This window comes from Nesoenas mayeri (genome assembly GCF_963082525.1).
Source record: "Nesoenas mayeri genome assembly, chromosome: 2".
Classification (NCBI taxonomy): domain Eukaryota; kingdom Metazoa; phylum Chordata; class Aves; order Columbiformes; family Columbidae; genus Nesoenas; species Nesoenas mayeri.
Window position 1 is genome coordinate 114,423,223 of NC_137543.1, and position 25,008 is coordinate 114,448,230.

Genomic DNA, 25,008 nt, shown 5'->3' on the forward strand with positions numbered 1-25,008 from the left:
TCCACAGAAAAACTAGTCAAAAAGAGGTTGACCACATATGAAACGCATGGTTTAATATCTTCCCCTTCACTTTGTTCTGTTGTTCATTAAAGCAAGAAAATCCTTCAAGTTGGTTTTCCCCCTTTCCACCCAGCAACAAAAAGTACTCACGTCTTATTTTCCTAAAAGTCACCATTAATCTGGTTTGGGAAAATAGCTGCACCAGCACACAATATTGACATTAAAATACTCATTGAAATTTTACAGTTTTTAATGATTTGCAATTATCAGAAAGCTAGGAAAAAAAAACCTTCAAATAAATAAGTCCAATACTGACTCCAGTGCCACACTAAAAAAAGTGGTTTTCTGTACAGTGTTTTATCCATTAACATCTGTGACACTAATCATCCTTGCCATGTTCCAATGGGAAACCTCTCAAAGGAACCAGTGATCTTGGAGACAGCAGCTCTAGTTATTTTCCAGTGGTAACCTTAAGCTGGTCACAGCTGGTAACTTTAAGCCCTACTGACACTAAAATGATCTAAGTAGGACTAGAAAAAGATGGTTTGCCACATCAGATTGGTCAGTGGAAAAAGAACCATGTCAAAGAAATTCACTAGTATTGAGGAAAATAAAATAATAAAATAAAATAAAATAAAATAAGCCAGATGAGGTAAAGAACTGCAAAACAGAGTCATGGCTAAGGCAGCGACTGCCAAAGAATTTGCATTGATTATAATATTTTTTGAAAAGGAAGATGGAAGTCTGGATTCTTCCTAGATGTTTCCAAATGCTATGGCTAAAATAGGTCATTGTTAAGAGGGAAGCGGGCTTTTACAGTTTCAGTAACATCAGTTATTGTCCAAACTTACTATGATGAAAAAAACAGAGCAAGTTTTTTTGGACTCGGATATCCAGAGTGTTATTGGGAACTTGGTTCTCAAAAGCAAAGGGAAAGACAACAGCCAAGTCAAGATCACAAAAATGGAGGCCTAAATGAAGCAGCTTAAAAAACAGGGAATGACAAGGAAGAAGCCAGTGCATTCAGTAGCTACATTGCACTGTAAGGTGTCTCAAACATTGATACTGATCAGAAGGAAAACCAGCATGCAAGCAGAGGACAAAAAGCAACAGAAGACCTAGGGTCAGGATGAGGGGAATCGAGAGAAGATAAAGTTGGAAAGTCTTCAAAAAGGACAAAGAAGTTGGAATAAAATTGAAAAATAAACTGCTAGCTATATCTGAAAATAACAGCAATACACAGGCAGCCCCAATTTACGATGGTTTTGAACAAAACTTCTCAACAGTGAAGTACTTAAGCCACGCAGGCTGGCCAGAGGGAAAGCGAGGAAGAGAGTCTCAAACTGAGGATCAAACGAGGAGAGCAGTATTAATCACCCCAGCACCTAATTATGCCGGAGTGAAATTGTGCTACAGAAAAATCAATCAGAAAGCTGTGGAAAATGGTTTTAGGCAAGATCCAGACTTCAGCAAAAACCTCTGCTGCACTGAGCTGTATTACAGTGTACATCAATAAGCCCTCCGCTCTCCCAAGAATATTCCTTCCAAAAATAAACTTACCATAATCAACCACAATAAACTTCCTCTTTACAGTGTGCGTTCCAGGTTAACTGCTTTTTACATGTTGATCTAAACTCATCTATACCGTAAAATAAAGATCGAGGCTATCACTATCATCTCTCCAAAACATCACCTTTCCTTCCAAATTTCTATGAAGTTTATTTTTTTTCCTTGTCCCATTCATCTCTAGCCATGCTTCATTTGAATTATAGGCCTAAATTGCTTTAGAGATATTTCAGGTACTGAAACCACCAATAGATTTATTCATTATCGGACATAATTCTAGTGGTTAAAGTAGCAAGTTATGTTTCAGAACATCCTCCACTCCCTCAACTGGAGAAGCAGCACTGCAATCTCTATCAGGATACTGTACTTTCTTTCAACTATACAGGTAAGTTCAAAAATAAAAATAATATTAAAACAAATCAAAATTAAAACCAACAAACACACACCACCCTTTTCTATGAGCTAACTTATTAATTACTGGAAAAGGAGCATCCTCCTGACTCTTGTGCCCCCTGCAAAAAAAAGAAAGATGTGTACTCTTGTCTCAGGTTTAAGGGCTTCCCCTTTCCCCATCATGATCATGAGCTGTGGGGTTTTTTTTTTTCTGCTGCTTACAACAATCCTGAAGGACTGGACATAAAATTAGCATATTTCTGCATCAAAATTTTTCCTCAAACATACCAAGCGATGATGCTGAAAGGAGTAATTTAATGCATATTCAAGAAAGATTTAAGTTGAAGCCAGCCACTCCTGAAGTGCTTGTACCAGGCCAACTGAAAGTATTTCAGCAAAAAACATAGACCTAGCTTGGTTTTGTTGTTGTTGGTTTCGTGGGTTGGTTTGTTTGTGGGTTGTTTGTCACATGTTTTGTTTTGTCTGGGGTGGGGCCTTTCAAATTAAAAAACACCTCCCCCCCCACCCCAGGTGCTTTTTAATTTGAAATGCTTCATTGCAATTTTAAAAAGGACTAGTTATCATGAGTGATGGAGACCAGATGAAAGGACCTGGATGGCTTCTTCCAGTCCCAAAGTATACTTTTTTTAAAAAAATATTTATTTAATTAAACATAAATAGCCCATAAAGACCTACATTAAAATCTTTAAAGTGATCAGACAACAGTAATGTCTGAAGCACAGGCAGAAATATAAAGGCCGTTTTCAGCTATAGTGTCTCTGACAGCAGATACAAGATACTCTTCAGCATTCAATTTGTTATTTTAAACCAGGTCAGATTTACTCAAAGCTACATTGATTTCACAGCATTTGTACAGAAGTATTGAAAAAAAAAAAGGTCACATCCTTATTACCAACCAGATTTTAAAGATATTTCATTGGTTTCTTTTTGCAGTTGGGACCAATTTCCTGATCTTCAAGATCATTACACCTATCGGCCTTTATTCAGCAAATGTTTGGAAGCCCCTCAAGTCTACTACAGACATAATATACTTCCTGTCCCTTCTACATGCTTAATTGACCATTTCACAAATGGTAACCATTGGGGGAAGGGGGGAGAGAAGGGTAGAAACCAATAAAAAAACACCATCCATCAAAGAGGAAGCAGAACTATCTGCTAATTTCCTCTGCCCACCGCAGATCCTCAAGTGCTACCTGTCCCTGCTAAACACCTCAACATTTATGAATTCAGACAAACAAGCTTGAAGCTTTTAGTGCTGAAAAGTTTGCAACAGTTGACAAAGCAATATACTGGTAAAAAGTGGTCAGAACTACTCCGGCTAATTAAAGTTAACTTGGAATGTTAAAGTTGTATCTTATAGCCTGCACTTTCAATACCTCATGTGCGATTTCCACATACAAAAAAATCCAGACTTGTAAAACTTGCTACCAGGCACCTTGTTTCTTCTCCTTTTATAGATACCAGCATGACTTCACAGAAAATATTAACTACTTCCTACATAAAAGCCAAATGCTGCAAAATTTACATTAGAAGTTGTACTACAGGAACTAAGACTTGACTACACCTAAGGACACATTTACACTTTTAATGGAGTAACAGCTATGCTCAGAATTGTCTTAATTTGTAAACAGTTAATACAGGCTTAATTGAAAGTATATACTTACCAAAATATTTATAAATTTTATGCATAATTCTCATACAAGTTGTTCCATAACTGGCAGAACCAAGTTAGGTTTTCTAGGTACCAGTGCCTGTCACTTCCCACCAGGTAGTTACTGCAGGTTCTGCTTTCAGCCCTCTGGCCTCTGTGTCTTCCTGAAAAGCAACTTCAGTATAAGCCTCAAGGCAGACAGACTGTGTGCTAATTAGCTAATGGACCCTATTAGATGTAATCCTGGACAGAATATTCTGATTTAGTATTTCTTCCCAAAGAAATTGAGTTCACCTGCTGCCAGACTGCCCATGATGTGAACAAAAGCCCAGTAAATGGGAACAACTGGGAGACTGACTTCAAAAATTGAATGAAGATTGGAGCTAAAACTCCCATGTAGTTGCAACCACCTAGCACACTGTTTTGCCTGACTTGAAACACGAGACTTACTAGCCAGTAGTAACACTTGTGCTAACTAATCAGCCAGCTAACACCAACTGTAGAATAGATAAAGCTTGTTTATGTTGTCTCCCAGGGAGAGAAAGTTGAAAAATCCTATAAAAATTTTGCAAAAACAGTGTCTGTATAATTACACGACATTTCTAGTCTTTGGCATCTTTTGAAATTCTTCAAGAGGTCCCAGTGTCACCTAGTGAGGTGGTGGAGTAAAAGGCATCTGACAACAGGCAGCATGATTGCCGTGTCTTCCATCCATGAGGAAGAACAAGTGTCTTGATGCCAGACAAAAGGTACTGGGAAAAAACAGCACTGACACTTTACATAGACATCAACGATCCTGAGTTAGGCTATAAATGCACTAATTTTAAAATCTGAAAGCAGAATACTTCCCCAGTCTCAATGGGCTCTTACGCATGATCACCGCTGGCCTTAGTTATCTAAAATCTTTTTCCTAGACAAACTATCTAATTATAGGGGTATAATCTATCTTCAATCCAGAAGAGAAACTATCCTTCCTTCTCCCCTTTTCCTTAAAACTTAAGGGTCTGTCTTCTGACAAGCAGGGATGGGAGTGAAGAAATAAGCTTTTATTCAACCAAGAGAGGAACACACCCAAAACAGTTTTTTCCTTATATTGTATTTCATATACATCTCTATTAATGCTTTTGGACTCCAGTTTCCTCACACAGAGCCTTGTTGTTGGTATGTTTACTCCTTTTCCCTTCAAGGGCAGCAGCACTGTTTCTACAGCAGAACAGCACTTTCTAGCCCTCATCCCCTCAGACTACCTAAAGCCCTCATTGAATCAAGAGCCACTTTTGCCAACCCCATCAAAACACAGTAGTGTTTGCCAACCACAGCAGCAGGATTCACGAAAAATAGAGGATATGTTCCTCCTTCCAGAGCCAGAGATGAAAATTATTACAGTGTTGGTGCCTTGGCAGTGGAATATAATTATTAGGAGCAACCAGTTGACTGCACGATCAAAAAGGGACAAGAAAACAGTTCTCTTGACCTTCTATTTAGGAATTGCACCCAAGAAAACACACCTGAAATAGCCTATGTAAAACCATGCAATTTTTGCAACCATACGCCTGCACTCAGAGATTTCATAATGCACTGAATACATTTTATTTACAATTCTAACTTTAGTTCATCAACCCCGGTAGCAACAAGCTGCAGAATATGGTTAGGCTATTTTGAGTAGTATCTTGGTTAAGTGCATATTAATGTCTTACAAGAAAATGAATTTAGCACCTTTGGATCATAGAGGAGGAAATTTAATGCAAATTCTGTCCTAACAGGTCTGAAAATAAAGTATGGATTGCAAACATACTCCTACATGAAGTGTGTTATTATGCACCAGATCTCACATGACTTCATAAAAACATACCTGAGAACCTACAAGCTTTATATAAAACTAAATAAACCAGTATTACTGAAAAACAAAATCAAAAAAACCCCACACCACTGCAGCTTTAAAGTTATCCTTATCTTTTTCATTTGCTTCTTTCCAAAAGCACTATTGGACCCAAAGCATATATAAAATACCTCAGTACATTTAACTAAGTAGGATCAACACTAAACAACTACTGCATTTCACATATCCTCAAACAAAAAGTGCCAAGAAAAACATGCATGTAACAAGACAGAAAGCCCTATTAATTCATCCTGTTCATAGTCATAGCATACACAAACAGTGCTTAGTTTTGATATATGACCAATGCTAACTACTAATTAATTAGGCTTAGAACTGAAATATTAAGAAGCCTGTTCTGAAAGACAAGCGAGTTTTGACAAGCTTGAGTAATTAAATTATCAACATAGCACAAGTCATAGTCACTATGCATAAACTCTGCTTTCAAAAACAGCACTACAGAACAACTTATATACATAAAAAATGGTAAAATTTTACAACGTTTTAACAAAATTTATACTTCATTGGGAACTTTTTTCTTGCATATAAAGTTTTCAAAGTTTTCTTTGCTACTTTGCAAGATTCTTCAAAAAAATAAAACACACACACACAAACCCACAAACAGCCAAAACACAGAACCATAATTTCCGCATCTAGGTTTTGTTTCTGAAAAAATATAAAGCTGATACTCCTATACTGCAGGTCTCTATAACTAGCTTAGAGTACAATTAACTATCTCAAAATAGTTGAAGGCAGGGAAGAGGCTTAGAGTAACTTCTCTGTATTCTTTACAGCCATCTTGGACTCTGAAAGGAAAAACCAGTATGTTCTGTCGTTCTGGATGCAGCTGATTTATTATGATCTATAGTTTGAGCTGGAGACTTCAGATTAAAGTTTTATTCCAAACACCCTTCTTTGAAGCCAGTAAACTGGCACAGCTTCTCAACAAACTATAAGGCAAAAAGCCAAAGAACCCTTCAGAATGGCAACAGTCAACAGATCCATAGCATGATTCAGACTACGAAAAAATGGACCACTGCATCTGTGCAAGAACTAATTCTGCACTTAACCTTTGTTAGACATGAATCATGTAAGTCAGAAGTTACCCAGAGGATTACCAAATGTACTCAGTGATATTTTGACAACAGAAAGGGCAGGACCAAAATACATTTAGGCCTTCAAGAGGAAACACCCAATGAGCTCACATAAAACAAAAATGGCAAAAAAGCTTCTGATGAAAGAGGTATGAAAAAGAATATATGCTTACAAAAATGGCTTATGATACAATATGACCAATTCCGAAAGCTTAAGTGGAACATCAACGATCACATTCATTCTGAACAGTGTCTATGCACAATATCCCAGGTACGGTACCCATCAGACTCGGCCCAACAAGCCTCCCCTAACAGAACTGCTTTGTAGCAAACTGCATTAAGGGGCAACCTATTTATCCCAAGCTTTTTGGAAAACACTATATATCATCTCTGCCTCATTGAACTGCTTGATTCTGATGTGTCCTCTTATGCTCATTTACAAGGGCTTCAGTCACTTCAAAGAAAGATCACAAGAAGGTCTGATATCCAGCAGGTTTGAGATCAGAGAAAACTTTGTGGGTAGCAAGGTATCATCTGACCACCTCTTGTAGCACACTGCAAGAGGCTGAACAGAAATTCACCTTTGTTAGCAGATCTGATCAAGGAAACTTCTCTATGAACCACACTTCTCTGCTATCCCTGCCTACCTTATCACCGGGCAGCCACACAGTTTCTGCTTCTTCAGCAGCACCCAGCGATAATTCTGAATTGTGGGATTCAAATCGAGAAGGCAGCACACAGCAGGAACATCTGTCTCAGTCACATTTTTCCACCTTTTTGTCCATGGTAATTCAATAACCAATTATTTTTGTAAATCGAAATTTACATCTCAAGCCTACAAGCAACACAAGAAGCTTCTTTTGTTTTCTGTTTTCACCTTCCCTTTCAGTACTTTACCACCTTCACACGCAGCATATCAAGCCCTCACTTTCTCTAATTATAGCTTAAAGAACCAGAGCTTTTGCTCGCTTCTAGAAGCAGACAGCTCTGAAGCTATACATATGTTTTGACATTTGCAGTCACTTTGTTAGAACATGTGGAAAGAGCTAAAGATGTTTCTGAACAATAAGTAACAAAAAGCCTTCCGGAAATGGTCCAAAGTACATCAACAAAAAGGCTGCAGGCAGAAACATCAGAAACAAGATCTCTACAATTTACTGGACCTGAATTGATGCTAAATATACTCAACAGTTCTGCTATGACACAGCAGCTTGAGCAAAACAGGTAGAAAGGCATCTAAGATATGGCCCTTGATCTTCCATTCTCAGAAATACAAATATAATCAAGGCACAGTTAACTAAAAAGTCACATGTGACCATCTACAGAAACAAAATTAGTCTTTTTAGTTATCTTAGTCTTCTTAGCTGAGAAATAAAAGTTCATTCAGTTGCTCATTTCTCCTGTTTGTGCTGTTTGTTTGTTTTAAAATTGACACCTCATCTAAAAGCTTCTCACTGTATCAAGAAAACCCAGCTGAGTTTTTTTAAATCCTTTTGCTCTATTACGTAACAAAATCTATCATAAAATTTCAGCTAGAAAGAGGCTTCATATAAAAACTCAAAATGGGGGGGGCGGGGGACGGGGACGGAAGAAATCTTACACAGCAAACTGAGACTGCAGTCTATTACAAGTAAGACAAGCTGCATATTTATGACTCTTCATAATAAATGGGTAACATTTACTGAGATGTTCATGTCACTCAAGACAATAGTGTCAGTACAAGTATATGCACCAGAAATATGTTACCTGAAAAAACAGGTATTTTTAAAAGATAGATACTTCACACACAAAATGCTCAGGAGAGGAAATACACAGCAATTACTACCAACCTAAATTGGGCATATACAGCCACCTCTCTAAAAGATAACACTACTCACAATATTCCTAACTGTGTCAATCTTTTATCTTTTTCTATAGAATTAAAAGTGCTGGAGGCTCCTAAATCTTGATCCAATAAGACTCAAGCCTCAAGCTTCATCTACAGCACATTGACAGTGGGTGTAGTTACAACAGTGTGACTACCTGACAATAACAGCCAGTTTTTAAGATGCTTTTTCTAAAAGTACTGACTCTTCTAGTACACCTGCAAATGTCGAGTTCTCAGTAGCTGGACAATTAGCAAGCAGCTTTCTCCTCCTTATTAAAAGCCTATGAAAAACAACAAAAGGGCAAAACAAAACAAAAACACAAAAGAAAAGCCACAGAAAAAAATCCCACCACTTCAATGACTGGACAGGGAAAGTGGTTTTGGAGAATTAGAAGTTTTACCACCACAGATACGAATGAAAATGCAAATTAAGCCTTTAATGAGTTACCTGTGGAGAGAGGACGACTTCTCAAGGGGGGAACATTCCATAAAGCACAAATACGAACAGTGCATGGAACGAGTTATGAAATGCCTCCCCAAAACCACAAAATGCAGTCAGTCAAGATTCATCTTTACTGAGGCCTGGGCCCTAAACTCAGTGCATATTTTTGCACTCCGCAAGTCAAGGACAGCCTAACCTTAGAAAGACATATCTAAATTAGACAACTTAGAAGCATGTAAACAAGAACAAAACATCTTCAGTGAAGCATGGTTGTTGAGCTTTTTATTTCATTTCTTTATTATTATTTATTGTAATAAACTATTTAAATATTAATCACATTTAACATTCATGAAATTGATTTTACTTTTTTTTTTAAGCTGACAGCAGCTGTCAGTTAAGGAAACTGGCAAATAAACAGTGGTGACAAACATAACCTTAATTGAATAAGCAGAAAAAAATTCTCTGCATCTGCCATCAGCTTATCTTGCTAATAAGAGAGAAGCCTTTCTTGTCCTGCTTTCCAATGGCACAAAAAATGATGCAATAACACATCAGTTTAGAAATGTTAAGTGAATAAGATAATCAAGTACAGGTTTATTCATTAATTGTAAGATCTTTAACAGTTTATTAAAAAAGACATACCAAAGGTCTTCACATTCTGCATATTCAAATTAGTGTCATTCAAATAAGTACTGTCATTATATGAAATTTAATCAAATGCTAGTTTCTATCTGAGGCAACCCTATGTAATCTTTGGTTAAAAACCTACTTTTAAATGAAATATTCACGGTATCTGGTTAATGAGAAACTAGAAATGGCCTAACTTCAGCTGATTAGCAAATGCAAAGGATGTCAAGAGAGAAATTTACCCAGAGAAAAATTCTAAGGGTTATTAGATTCACAAAAATTTCAGAATCCTTTAAAAGTATCAGTGTCTTCAATCCTCCTGAACTCTACTTCTGGTTGAAATGGTATAAAAGCATTTTTGTAGTTCAGTCTTTTTTGAGGCAAAATAAAACTGTCTAAACGGTAAAATGAGAAAGCTGAATGGTAAAGACTCCTATGCAGCATCTCATCCATCTGATGAATCTCTATATTATAATGTTGTCTGACTTTGAAAACACTTAGACTATCAAGTTAACATGACAAACTGATTTGACAGAAATATTTGTTACGTAATTTTAATAACCACACTGAAGAGCCTATGTGTCATCAGAAGTTCAAGAACACAACAGATGCCAGACCACTGTATACATTAATCGATCTAGTAAGACATGTGCACATGTTGGATCAAATATGCTCTACCATACATATAGTATGAAAGAATGACTCTGCAGTGAACATCAGCATGATGTTCCTGCTGGATTTGACCCTTGGCTTTCCAAACAGCGGTGTACAGCAATAAAATAACCTATAGAACAATGAACCGACGTGGCACACATCTCCAGATTTTGCTTTTTCCTTGCCTATGTTGCTTCCCCAGACACTATGCAGCTACAAGTAACATACAAAAGACCTTTCCGAAAACTCCAGTATCAAGTGTGACCCCAAGTACAAGGAAAAAAAAAATGTGGCCTGAAGCACAACTGCTCTTTCAGCATGAACATAAAGTCAGACAATTGCTCACTAACATTTTAAAATAATTCAATAACCCTTTTCAATAAAAGGCTATGTACAGAGTTTAAAACCTTTGGTCTAGACTAAGTGTCCCATACCAGCACCTCATAAACTGTCTTCAACTGTGACTTCAAAATGGGACCTAGAGTATTTTTTTCTAACCCAAGATCCTCCTGCTGACAGAGGACAAAAGCACATCCTCATGAAAAAGCACACAAAAGCATCTCAAACAGAGGCTGGATCACACAACTTTGAGAGATCCCATCCAACCTGAACTATTACACGATTCTGTGAAAAGCCACACAAGTAAGCAGTGATATTTCCTTGAAATACCATTTATCTCTGGAAGTTCGTATCTTTACAGATACCAGCTTTCTCCAAATTATTACCATGTCATGATTTTAGATACTGTCATATATGCTGATCCTCCTTCTGATTTCCTGTATTTTCTACTTATCCTGCTGTCTCTATCCTTGCCCAAAAAGCAAATCACTTCTAAGAAATTAAGTTTAATTTTAGCTAAACAAAAAAACAAAACCCACACAAACAACAAACAAACAAACACCCCACCAAAAAAAACCCACAAAAACAACCAACAAAACAACAAACACAGATGGAAAACTTGAGAAGATTGCCAAAACTGAGGGAGAAGAAAATGTGTATATATATGTATATATAGACACACACACAGCTTAGAAGTCTGTCTGTTGATTACTTTAAATAGTTGATATTTTGAACTTGAAGGTCTGAACTCCTTTCTAATTAGACAGGTGTATAAAAACATTTTTGCAGTTAGTTACAGAATAAATGCTTTTGTTATCACTTAAAGCAGAAGCTGCTTTTTTAGTAGAACCTCCAACAGTCCAAATACCTGCAAAGCTCACAAAATACTTTCTCTGAGACAGTTTTATTGTATTCAGTTATCTGGATACCTTCCATTTGACACAAATTGATCCAAGCAGATAAATTCACTGTTTAACAAAAATTTGGACACTGCCCTCTGTTCAAACCACAGTCTAACAGTGCATAAAAATCACATCCTTTTACTTACTGTATAGATTGAAACAGCTGTGATAATTCAAGCCAAATTGTTCCAATTCAAGAAAAACCTGAGGCTAAAATCTGGCCCAATCATCCAAGACTCAACTCATTTATTTGCATTCAGTCACTAAAAATGTTTGATCATACTGACCTCACTATTAAACAGTTCAACAGCAACAGGAAAAAGGACCAATATGTACAAATCAAGAACTGTATTTTAGAAACACAGTACTTCCTCAGAAGAAAAGTATATGGACTTAGTTTTCCAGCCAATAGGCTGTGTTAGTCTATTAAGTGAATTCATCAGTAATGTGCATTATTGTATTAAGCTCTACCTGCATTCTATCAGATACAGGTATTGATTTTGAAAAATAAAAGATATTTCCCCGCAGTGGTAACTGGTTTAGTTTTTAACCCCAGTTACTCAGGAAAGAATAGGATATAAAACATACCCTTGAAATAACCATTCAAACAAAAATTTTACATACTATAAACACTCCAGACCATAAAAGAAAAAAAAAAAAAAGGAAAAATTCCAGCACAACTTTACAGACCAAGTGAACTTCAAATGCTGTTTTTATTGATATGGAAATCTACATACATAAGGCGATTTGGTGTAGCTGGCAAGATGGGGCTCCCTGAGGTCAGACATCACCAGGGTTTGACTCCTGTTAATCAGTGGGCCACAAATGGCAGCACTGTGGAACATACCTGGGGTGTGGGAGAAGAGGCTTCACTCATCCTGCTCAGGCCAACCCCTGCCTGTCCCCTCAAAGAGGCTTCAGAGTACATGGAAACAAGGTGGTCAGGATTTTGTTCACCACTCTTTCTGCATCAGAAGACTCATACTGCAAGGTTACCTTTGGCATTTGCAGAGCAAGGGGTGCCATTTACTAAACATCCACAAAGAGATGATATAACTCCTTTTCATGACTTCAGTTGTGTTGCTGGGAGCACACTAGAACTGTTAGCCACAAACCTGTGCAACCATCTCAAAGGTGTCTACATTCCCTGAGTCTTCTGCCTGAAGTCTAGAGATACAAGATTAGAATTCTGGTGGCCAAAATGTACGAAGTTCAAGAAGGGAAATCCCCCTAAAAATAATTACAATTAAACTTGAACACTGTGTTGTGAGCCTCTCCACAAGTCATTAAGCAAAATACCATCACACATTATCCAAGAAAACTGATGTTCAGAGTCAAGCTTGTCGTCAGGTCCTTTAAAGAGCTCTTGTTATTTACTTGTGCCATGAAGACAACGGTATTTTCACTTCAGGGTCCTACATTAATTGCTCAAAGGCCTCTTTGACAAGACTGTGCCACTTGCTATCTAAAGCATTTCCCAGGGGTGAAAAAAAAGAAAATAAACCAAATCCTCATCATCAATGGCAGATGTAAATAGCTATTCAGGAAAACAGTGAAGCAAAAATAACCGGAAACTGACAATAAACTTTCTCATACCTTAAACCAAGGAGGAACAGATGGTAAAAGAGACTTGCTTACTTTCAATACAAACAAAAAAGTTGACTCTTAGAAAATCTACCGCTCCCTTTTAACTCTGTAGCGTGGGACAGAAACTTTAACAATACCTCCTCATAAGAAAAATCTAGCAGATGTGAAAGCAAATTAATGGATCACAGTTTAATACAAATACAAAGTAAATGTTTTACAGATTTACATCACAGGGTTTGAGGAGGCAGGTATAAATGAAAGCTCAACTAGCTCTTTACCAGAATATTGTATCACAGGTGAACCATTCAGATCTTTCATGAGACTGCTTCAGAGTATTCCTGAGATTACCTCATTTGTAACAAAAATCAGATTATTCCAGAAGAAAAATCCAACTACATTTGGTGCAACAGTTCAAAATCATTTAATTTAGTGAACTGTTGAGTCTGAGTGGTGACAACTAGAGCCCTGATAATGGGCACTTCCATCACAGGAGATGAACATAACCTTTTGCTACATCATAGGCAAGCAATGTTTAAGATCACAAAATACAGGTTTTTAATGAAAATAGATCAAGGGCAGCAAGTTCTATAACATAGGAACAAACTGAAGATCAACACCAGTTGCTTCTTGAACACTTGGTTCCTACCTTGCTTTTGAATACAAAGCAGAATATTTCTGTCTTGAAAGACAGAAGAGGTGGGCAATGTGGATCAAGGCAGTAATAACAATCTATGCATGTCTGCAATGAACTCCCTTTGTTGCTCCATGCCATTGGAGCTTATCAAGTCCCAACAACTGCTTAGCTGACAATTACATTTTTCAGCAGTGGTTTGTTTCACAGTTCTTCATTTTAACACAATGTTCATTGGCCTGTACTTCCAAGTGCTCCACAGACATCCAACAACTGCTTTCTGACCACTGAATTACTATTTTTTAATTGACATAGCAACAGAAAATGGACCAAAGATTAGCCCATAAATTCAAAACAACATATCACGACTTCAGAGTGCAAAATTGGTGTTTTAAAAAGCACTGCTGTCTGCACTTGGAGATGTTACCTGGAATGCTTCAGATTCTGATCTATTGAAATCAGCAAGCTGTCACCTTACATAAAGCAGCACCACTACACGCTCAAACCAGGCAGCAAAATACCAATCAGATGCTGTTAGAACTGACGCTTGTTGCCCCTATCTGTCCCTCGTTTATTTGTGTCCTTCCATTGCATCGCTTCTCATTCTGTAGAAGGCCAAGAGTTTCATTCCCTTAAATCGCAGATCATTTTTGCTCTTCTGAAAGGGCATCTGCCCCATGATAAAACACTTGTTTAGCCTTGACAGCAGAAGATTCATGAACAGAAGTATCAGAATTATGCACTTTGCATTAGCTTTGACACACTTGTAGTTTCACTTATGTCAGTAGAATTTCTGGCTCAAAGCCTCATCGATAACAGAAGTCAAAACTTCAGCAACACGAAGCCAGAACTGCTTGTGAAATTAGGAAACTGGGACCCTCCAAAAAACTTCAAGCTGGATAGAGGGAAGGAACTACACTGACTGGCATTATCACACACTTAATACAGCTTATATCAACACCTGACAGAAACTTTGCACCATTTCAAGACAGAGCATAAAAGTTCTTACATTTGTGCTCTTGGTATGTGTAACAAAACTACCTACAGTGAAAAATTGGGATGGAAGTATAGTTTTGAGTTCTTGTCAGCCTTATCTGATGAAACAGCCAGCTTCAGCAGCCTTTCTCACCTCCAACCACTGATAAATCTAAATATTCCACCTTAAGTATTATATGATGGTAAATGACTGGAAAACCAGATTACAACTGCAAAAGAAGTAAGAAAAAATTCTTCCTAGATGTTAATCCTCTTTAAAAAAAAAAAATCTAGACAAGAGTATGTTATAAACTCTAATTTGTCAGTAAATGTGCTCAGAAGCTCAATACAAAAACATGCAAAAAACAAAATGCAACAGTTGTGTGCAACAGTCATACTACATACAAAAAACACTAGAAAAGGGAACAAAATTTAACAGCTTCGAACAGATTCAAAGTGACCATCTGAACTGACTATTGCAAAATCAGCCAGAAGGAAAACATGGATACTGAATCAGAGGAGCTATATTTAATGGGTCACAGTGGCTTTACTACAATTGGACATTAAGACCACAAATACTCCATCCAAGAACATCACTTCGGTTCCAGTATTAACCTATTCATTCATGAAATTGTCAGCATCTATTGATATAGCTGGCAAGCCTGACATTTTCAGCCAACAGAAGAAAGCAGCAGTTTTCAACTCATACAGCATATTTATCTATTAAAAAAAAAAAAAAGATTTGTACTTTGAATCTCACTATCTCACTCTGGGATTATAAAATGGCCCCAAATCAGACCTGCAGTAAACTCACACCTGATTATCCAAGGCTAAGAAAACAGTAGTTGTGACTTACAACAGATCATTCCTTACAAGATGTGCAACACTTAGCTCACATCCCACCAATGAACCATGACAGCTCAGGACAATCTGCTGACATTTGAGGGTAGAATCAAAACAAGGGTTGGCCAGCTGATAACCAATTTAACAAGTAAAATGTATCCACTAGTCAGGTACCTTCCCCAAGACAGTGTTTAAGTTCACACACTACATTAAGCACCATCACATCTAAGCATCTACAAAAGCATAACTAGAATATCATGCACTGACTAATATTCTTATTCTAATAGATTAAAAACAAACAAACCAGATTTATTCATTTCAATTAAACTGTGACCTGTCACCAACAGGAACAAGGATCACCTTTAAATGCTGATCTCACCATAATGAACAAGCATATATATGAAATACCAACCAAACTGTGTGTTTGTGTGCATGTGTGCATTTATTCAGATGTGTAAAATCAGCAAGGACATTTTCATTTAGAAATAAAGTGAAAAACTGATAAGCTAGGATAAGAAAACCCACGTAGAGCAAAAATATTTATGTAGTTAGAAACATAGCAAAAGTTACAACTGACCTAAAGACAGTTAATACCATGACAGGATTAATTACGCAGTTAAGTACTGAAAAACGCCACAAGACTTAAAAAAAAGGCAGTGAAGATGACACCTACATACTGCAGAGCACAGTATCTCATTAAATGTTTTTCATTAAATTCCCCTGAATTCATCTATTAGAGACCCAGTTTTAAATACAGACAGAAGTAAAATAATTAATACTATTTGTTATGAGGCTGACAAGGAAATTATATGTGAAATAGGAAAAAAAATGTTTCCAACAGAATCATTGCTTATTTAAAGAAATAAAAGCCTATTAGGTTACAGGCAGACTTTTGCCAAAACATGGGTACACATGCACACACTTAGGTAGAAGTCTCTTCCCTCAAAAACCTTTGCCAGAGAACAAAGAATTTCAAAAGATAAATTAGGGTCTACCCTAAATGCTGCCACACAAAAAACAGTTCAGAACAACCACCAAAGCTTTACAAAATCTTTTCTTATTTTTTTTCAAAGCAATATTTTAAAACAATAATACTTCGTACTTAAGATTAGTTGTCAGAAATCAAGAAATCATGATAGCAAACATCCAGTAAGAGATACCATACTGAAGTCAGCTTTCATATAATCTACTCAAGAAGCTTTGCATCCATATGGTTAATAAAGAAAATAAAAACCCAAAAGTTCTTTAAAAGTTGTCCAGTAAGCACTATAATTTCAATTAACATTGTAGTTGCAAACAATGACAAATTAAGAATTGAAAAGCAATCATTTTAAATACCAGCTTCAGTTCTGGCCATTAGAGTCTTCAAGCATCCTTCAGTACAAGTCTCAACTACTGCACAGTGAGGAACATATTTAAAATGAGCTTAACAAAAATTAAGATTTTTTTTTTTCATATTGAGTGCTGAAAAACTATTACACTAGGAGCAACTTGTCAGAGTATTTGAAGAGCTGTGGTTTCTAAATAAGCTCAAACAGGCAGAGTAACTGACTTTCCCCAACATTAAGTTCCAACAACAATAAACTCTAAAAAGATTCTCTTCCTCCATCAGTTTTGAGACTTTGTGAAGGTTTCTTTCCCCAATACTAGAAAAAGGCACAGGAAAATACCATAAAAGAGGCAGGACGAGCAAGCATGATGCAAACTGTATTTCATTACATTACAAAAGAGAGAAAAGTAACAAAACAAAACCCGCCACACTATACCAATACAACCAAAGACGTATGAGAAAAGATTTTCTAATTGAGGCCAAGTAGTCACATCAATCTACACTTCAAGCTCTCACCTGAAAGTAACTTGGTGAAAAATCACACATGGCAGGCCAGTAAACTGACTGTTAGATTACTGACCTTTCACATCTTGAAGAGATATTAACTTCTTTTCCACAGAAAGATCTTCAAAGTTCATCTAATCTGACTTCTCAATAAACCTTTATCAATTTTTTTCCACAAAAAGGAGTGATGTGCTATTGCTGAGGCATTATTCCATCAATAGAGGTTACTCCAGAGGAATGTGTCATCTCTAGGAATACCCTGGCTCCAATTCGAGTTTCACCAGTTTTATACTACTTTCATTTTTATTTCCGCCAGTTCTGCTGAAATCAACATATTTTGCTTTGACAGCCCCATCAGGTACATGTAACTATTAAGCTATCAGTTTTGGTATTCTGTAAACATCATCACTGGAACAGATACCCACAGAAACAGTACATGACAGGCAGTAACTTCTTTTTTTTTTAAGGTTACAAAATTCTTCAAAGAACTTTTCTTATTCCTGTATTTCACTGAAACCTCATAATCCTGTCAACAGAACACCTGCAACTTGAAATACTGGGGGGAAAAGGGGAGGGCATGGTTTTTGTTTGTTTTGTGGTTGGTTTTTGGTTGGTTGGGTTTTGTGTGTGTGTTTGGTTTGCTTTTTATTTTTGTTTTATAGGTGTATGGGGGGGAGGGCTTGTTTGTTTTCTTGGGTGGTTTTTTGTTTGGTTTGTTGTTTTTTTGTTTGTTTGGGTGTGTTTTGGTTTGGGAGGTTTTTTGTTTGTTTTTGTCTGCGTGTGCATTTGGGTGGTTTTTGGGTTGTGTGTGTTTTGTTGTTTGTTTGGGGTTTTTAATTTTGTTTATTTTGTTTTGGTTTGTTTTATTTTAATCTAGTTTCCTAAGGGAGTCGTATCTCCTACACAACAGTTGAACTCAGACTACTACTTTTCCTTACAGAAAGAATACCCTGGGAGCTGAGAGACCTTTAAAATAATGGCAAACTTAAGCAACAAATACTCAGCAAGGACACTTCACTGCTCCTAAGAAGCCAAGTATGAGGGTCACAAAGCCCAAACACACTCATATACTGTGGTAGTGGGAATGCTAAAGAAACATTAAGAGGATTTCAAATCACAGGTGGTCAACAAGAACCTGAAACATCCCAAAACACTTTCTACTAAACTGTACTGCCCATCCACAGGGTATTTTTCTGATAATTATCCTTCCTCTCCTGCCATATGTTTAATGACTTTGTTCCTGGCTTTAAAATCAGGAGTAGGATATCAGACAGGCAAAGCACAAGTAGCTGTGAGCATCCGAGGCTCCTGGCATCACTGTTTGGCTTGATAAATAAACTGCCCCGGAAAGTGAACACATAAAAGGTGTAATTCTAATCAAAACATGATCCACCACCGGAAAATACCAATATTAAACCAGTCCAAGTTTTCTTCAGTGAACAATAAAAGCTTTTTAAACTCTGATTGTGCTTTTCCTTTAACGTAACTTCAAGTCTTACAAAATACAGCCCTTTCCATTCCACGCCAAAAAGCCATGTTTAAACCAAAACACTTGAGTGTGCATATAATTACAAATGAAATGCTATGACAATACTGCGTGACATTTTCCTTAAAGTTGTAATCTACAGGTGATCTACAACACTAAAGTGACAATTAGAAAACAAAACAGACAACTTACTATAGGAGAGGTTTCAAAACAGCTTTCAGAGTGAAAGCTATTGAACAATTGTTTGAGAAATAGGAACGGTGTAGAAAGGTCCTCTGGAAAGCCTCTTGACTCTAAGTGTTCTGCACTTCACAAATCAGATGATTTAAAAAAAATAATAATAATTAAGAGTCCAACCTCTAATAAGGCTATGATACCTGAACACCTTAAAGTATATATCTCTAGGAAAAGCCAGCCCAAATACTTGTTCTTAAGTACATAAAGCCTATAGGAAAAAAGAATTTTTTAAAACTATGATTTTGCATCTACTTGAGTGTTGGTTCAAATCATAATCATAATTACCAGTGTAATTTTAATGTAAGAACAACAAAAGAGGGATTTCCTGATTCAGTGTTTAGAAAAAAAGACACACTGAACAGCAACTCTGTCTGTTCCACACCTCATTACATTAAAACAAAAACACACGCCCACTACTTAAGCAAGTGTAATTATTTTAATAAACAGACAAAACTACTTCACAATTAACATCTTCTTTAACTGTGAGCTATTCACTATGGTAGTATTACTTCTGGAAGTTTTCTTAAGCATCTGACTTGAGCATGTACTTTCCTCAAAAAAAAAAACAAACAAAAACCAAACTATACAGCAAACAAACACAGACAGTACACTTTGGATTTCAAATAGACTAAATATTTAAGTCAGGATTTTAAGTGCTTCAATAATTATCTTATTTCTGAAGAGATTACGCAAGATAATGAAGGAAGCATCTTACTGAGGCAAACTTGACATTATTCCACTGGTGAGCTTTAATATTTCAGATAGTGCTTTAAACCACTATTTCAATGCCATCTTTTGAAAGCATCAAGGATGAAGCTCAGTTTAATGCATACTTCTGCTTACTTTGTGTTATCTTCAGAGGAGGCACATGTTAGTTTTTATTCTACAAAACCAAGTCATTTCAGAAGTAGTGTGATTTAAACTACTGATTAGCCTTTTAGAACAGGACCAATATGAAATGCATTGTCTCATGAAGATTTTAAAGACAAATCCATGTCCAGTGACAACTGATCAGTAAGAAAAACAAAGGGCTCTCTCAGTTTTCAGTTTCTTAAGAAAAATTCAGAAACACTACCAAGGGAAACAATACAACTTAGAGAAAACATAATTCAGCTAATGACACAGACATGTTGATATGTTTATTATGGCTAAATATTATAGAGTAACCACAGTTCCTATAAGATTAACTTTTTATATTTAATGTTTTAAGAATAATTGAAAAGTATACTTCAACATCAACTTTTTATATTTACATGTGTACAGTCCATAAACACTTCACCCTTCAGTTACATTTAATGTAAACACCAGAACACCTCGAAATCTGTAACTATATTTACAGGAAAGACTTTACAAGCATTATAAGCGTCTCATAAAGTAATCTTACCGAGTCCTGACTCAAAAAGAAGTTACAGGACATGTGGCTGAAATGGAGCCACTCCCAAAGTAATGCCCCCAACCAACTTAGACCAGATCAGCTAAGGAGCACCCATGTCCTAAACCTGCTCCAGAAACCATGCTCCAAGGTTATTCAACAACTACTCAGCCTCATGCACACCCAAATTTAAAAGCCCTCTCTCCAGCTTCACTGACGCAATAGAAGTGTGGGACACAAGGTGGTTTCACCACACGCTACTATGGGCAAGCCCATGATCTTCATGGCAATGACAATAAATCAGCAGCCTGGGGAACATGAATCTGAGGGAGTACATTCATGCTTTATGCACAGAAAAGTTTCTGTAAAACTGATCTGCCTGCAAAAGTACTTACTGGAAACTGTATCAGATCTGTTGGATGTTGTACTTACTATTTCCTCAGCGGCAAATACATTGTTAAACTGAGAACTGAACTGTTTCTACAACAGTCAGAACAGCTGTACAAACATATTGGCATGTCCCTCCAAAACACTAGTCCTATGACTTTTGAATACTACACATTTCAAGACAAAGAAGTCAGACATCACACTATGCACATCTACTAAGTTTAAGTGATAATTCCAGACTAAATAGACAACTGGAAAACAGTTGCTATACAAATGCAGTAGCCGCAATATCAAGCCTTACAAACTCCTGAAAACAGTTGGACACAGAGATTGCAGATTCCTAAACATAACTTGCTTCCTTCCTTATATCTGTTTACTAACCGCAAGTATTGGCTTTCACATTTTTCATTTCAGAACGAATAGGTAACATCCTAACACTGAAGAACCCATGAGTAAAGCAGCGCCAGCAGAATAGTCATTGTGCGATCTACAGCAAAAGGCAGCCACGTGTGCATGGTTCTTGGTAGTAGAAAGAGCAAGTGAATATTTTAGGTTATCTCCAAGAGACAACATATAAAGTATTCTTATTCAGTCAGCACTGACCATATACAGATTAGCACTACATTCTAAAACTTTAAAGTTCTAGTAAATAGATTATCGGTAATTCCCTTTACTATTACAGAATGGCACCATAAGGCCAGCTAAAGACTCCAAACCAAGTCATAGTATGTTCAAAAGATGTACACAGCAATAGATAATTACAGTTCTAAGAATCTAATTGCACATTATGATGCAATGTTTACCAGCAAAAGTATTCACTAATACACAAGCTATTTCATCTTTGTATTTAAAATAGATGCATTTTTGAGGACATCCTATTACCAGACACATCACTTTGAAGTCACACAACAAAAAAATTTCTCCCTCCTGCTCCTCCCTAGATGTTTAGAGTACTAAGAGATCAGCTATCAGTTTGTTTAAACACTTTTGAATATCTGATTTCTATACTCAGGGGCTGGAAGGAGAGAACTAGATGCATTTTTAATTTAAAAAACTACTGCAAGTTCCACCAGTAAACTTTCAGACAATGGCACAAATTCATATGCAAATAAATGAAGTCTTAGTAGTAAGTACAAAAAAATTAAAACTAGTAACAAGTTTTTCTGATCAACATTTCACTTTTAATCTAGTTTTGGGCCAACTTTTCTTCTCAGTGGCCCCAATTTTCTACAGTTCCCCTAAAAGCAACTGCATTAGGCCATACTACAGGCAGACATAAGAGCACTAAGGTAATTTTACACACTTTCTCCAGTTCAAATACATCATTACATCTACTCGTTGCGCTTTAAGTGACTTGCTTTTTGTGAGAATGAAACTTGGAAGTACAAATTATACCCCATCCTGGAATACTTTATGAAGACGGTTCCTTTTTCCTGTAGATAGCAGAAAACTAAATTTTCTGGAAGACTAAACAGTTTTGTACCAAATAATGTATTATGCACTTGGATGCTAGATAACAAAGGAACACGTAATCAAGTTCCAAAGACAAAAAGCAACTCTCCTACTTCAAAATTCTAACTCAACTTGTAATTAAAAGAAAATTATAAGTGACCTACAAGGAGTTTTCACCAATTTGACCTTGATATCTAACTGTCAATAGTACTATTATATAACATGATACATGCACGTAATGACTGTAAAGTTATCCATTGTATTGATTACAAAACATCAAAGCATTATCAAGCTATCCAAATTACAAAAGATAAATGTAGACATCAACAAAGAGACAACTGGCTATTATAAAACATTTTTATCATCACTATTATTATAGCTATTAGCATGTTAAAACTGAGTCACATATCCAGTGTATATGTATCAGTCACACACAAATGTACCCAACCTCAATAATGGTCTACTATCATACAAGTGCTTAAAACAGGAAGAAAAAAGGAAGGACAGATGACAATCTGGGTCATCACTGAAGCCTAAATGAACTGTTCTGCATGGCATTATTCATCCATACTAACTATAGTTTCCCATTCTCTGTAGCCCATAGGGAACACACTGTTTACATTTGGTTTTCTTTGCCACCATACAAACTAGAAAGGTTTGTTTAAATTAAAAGCTTTGATTTTGTAACAAAGTTTTGTGGCCACAGGACTGCAAAATATACAGGATTCTGTTGCCTGGCTATGCACACGGAAAAGATTCCAATTTTACTTTTGGACCCCAGTTTGCTATGTTGTACTCACAATTGTAAAAGCATTTCTATTTTTTTATTCAAATGAAAATCCAAGTTCAAATTAGTTCTATTATGTCATACTTGCAAGTTACATTTTAGACTAGATCCATACCAAACTTTTTTCTTAGCCTATATAAACTATATAGTTCTCATTCCTTATTCTTCTCCTCATCTACTTGGACATCAGGCGAAATGTTGGTGGGCTTTTCTGGTTTGGTTTTTGGCTTTTTTGTTGTTTTGGGTTGTTTGTTTGTTTTTGTTTGGGTTTTGGTTGGTTTGGTTTGTTTGTTTGTTTAGGGAGGGTTGGTTTTTGTTTGTTTGCTTTTGTTGATTTGTTTGTTTGTTCAGTTGGTTGGGGTTGGTTTGTTTTTTGTTTTTATGGGTGTTTTTTGTGGGTAGCTTTTTTGGTTTTGTTTGTTTTAAACACCAGAAATTTAACAGTGTGGAACAGGGGTGTCAAACTCATTGTCACTGGGAACCACATCAGCCTGGCAGTTGCCTTCAAAGAGCAAACTGTAATTTTAGGACTGTATAAATGTAACTACTCCGACATTTATACAGTCCTAAGATTACATTTGGTCCTTTGAAGGCGACTGCCAGGCTGATGTGGCCCCCGGTGAAGAAGAGTTTGGCACTCCTGGTGTTGAATAAGAAGATCCACATTTTGTCACAAGATCATGAAAAACATATTTACATCACCATCATAGATTTTAAGAACTATGTCCACACTTTCAATGATGAACACTCAAACTTACCTACTACCATGAGAGTGAATTCAAATCCTCTCTTCACAGACTTCCGGTAAACTTGATTTGGAAGATTTGCAAACCCCACATATCCTTCAAGGTTCTTCTGTTGCTAAAGGAAGAGATATTAAGGGGAAAAAAAAAAAGTTAAAATAAAAGCATGTAACTACTTAACTTTGCTTGTATGCTTTATTAGTTATTAAAATGTTCATTTCATTTTCACATTTACAGAAAGGTGTTATCTACCCAACCTCTCAACAACATAAGCTGTCTACATCAAAGAGTGCAATGAATTGCAACAGTAAGTAGGAAAAATTGATTATTTTTTAATGGGATAGCCAAAGGACTGGTACAGAAAGTTAGCTACGCTGACATTATTTTGAGCAAGTAAAATTACCACAATATTTATGACAGTGCAAGAACAAGAGTGTACAAGAACAAACATTAAAATATCATCAAGTTTGTCCCAATGCCCATTTGAAACACAAGAAAGTAGCAACAGTGTACCTTTCCAATTACTCCTAAGAGTCACGGTGGTACTGACTCAATATCAGGGGAACTAAGTTGACACACTCTCCTTCAAAGTAACACAACTGAAGGATTTTTTTTTTCTAATTATTTCATGGTAAATCTAGACCTACACTAAGGCAGCACGCATCGCAACATACCCTTCAGAAAGGGAAAACTTCAGTCACTTGGTACTTTGAAAAAGTTATTAAAAATATTGCCTGCTACGAAAAGAGATGAGAATTCTGGATGTTCACCATTACTCCTTCTTACCACACTAATGAAAATATCGGAAGTGCCTAAAATACCTCTCCCTCTCTGTACTAGACCCTGTGATCCTCCAGCAATCAGCCATGATACTTTTAAATCATTCTTCCAGTAGAAACATAGAAATGTGTTTGTTGTCATAGCAGGGCTCAGGATCTTTTTATAAGACGAGACAATTTAGTTCTTTTACAGAGAATCTGAAAATATTTTTTGAGACAACTGTCTAAATGCAACACAAGGTTCCATTTCTCATAAGGAATGACTTCAGCCTTCAAAACCATAGGCTTTACAGGTATACAAAGTTGAGAGGATGTGGTCTGATACTACTTCCGTTCCAGAGCTTAAAAGAGTTAGACACATCCACAGAGCTGAAGTTCTGTCTACAGCTTGAACTCTCCTCCCTGAGATTATCTTCAAGAGGGCAAAGGAATTATAAAAAAACTTAAGAAAAAAAATCTGGTC

At 36.5% G+C, this 25,008-nt stretch overlaps 1 protein-coding gene across 2 annotated transcripts in view; it reads right to left on the minus strand.

Annotated features, from left to right (window-relative positions):
* Positions 1 to 24,013, minus strand: part of SEPTIN7 (septin 7) — a 63,119-nt gene extending 39,106 nt beyond the window's left edge. For both annotated transcript variants that reach the window (XM_080339907.1, XM_080339906.1), the window contains exon 1: positions 23,782 to 24,013. In XM_080339907.1, coding sequence (XP_080196033.1) covers positions 23,782 to 23,791 — 10 coding nt within the window. In that variant the 5' untranslated portion in view covers positions 23,792 to 24,013. The remainder of the gene's footprint in view (positions 1 to 23,781) is intronic.
* Between the last annotated feature and the right edge of the window lie 995 nt (positions 24,014 to 25,008).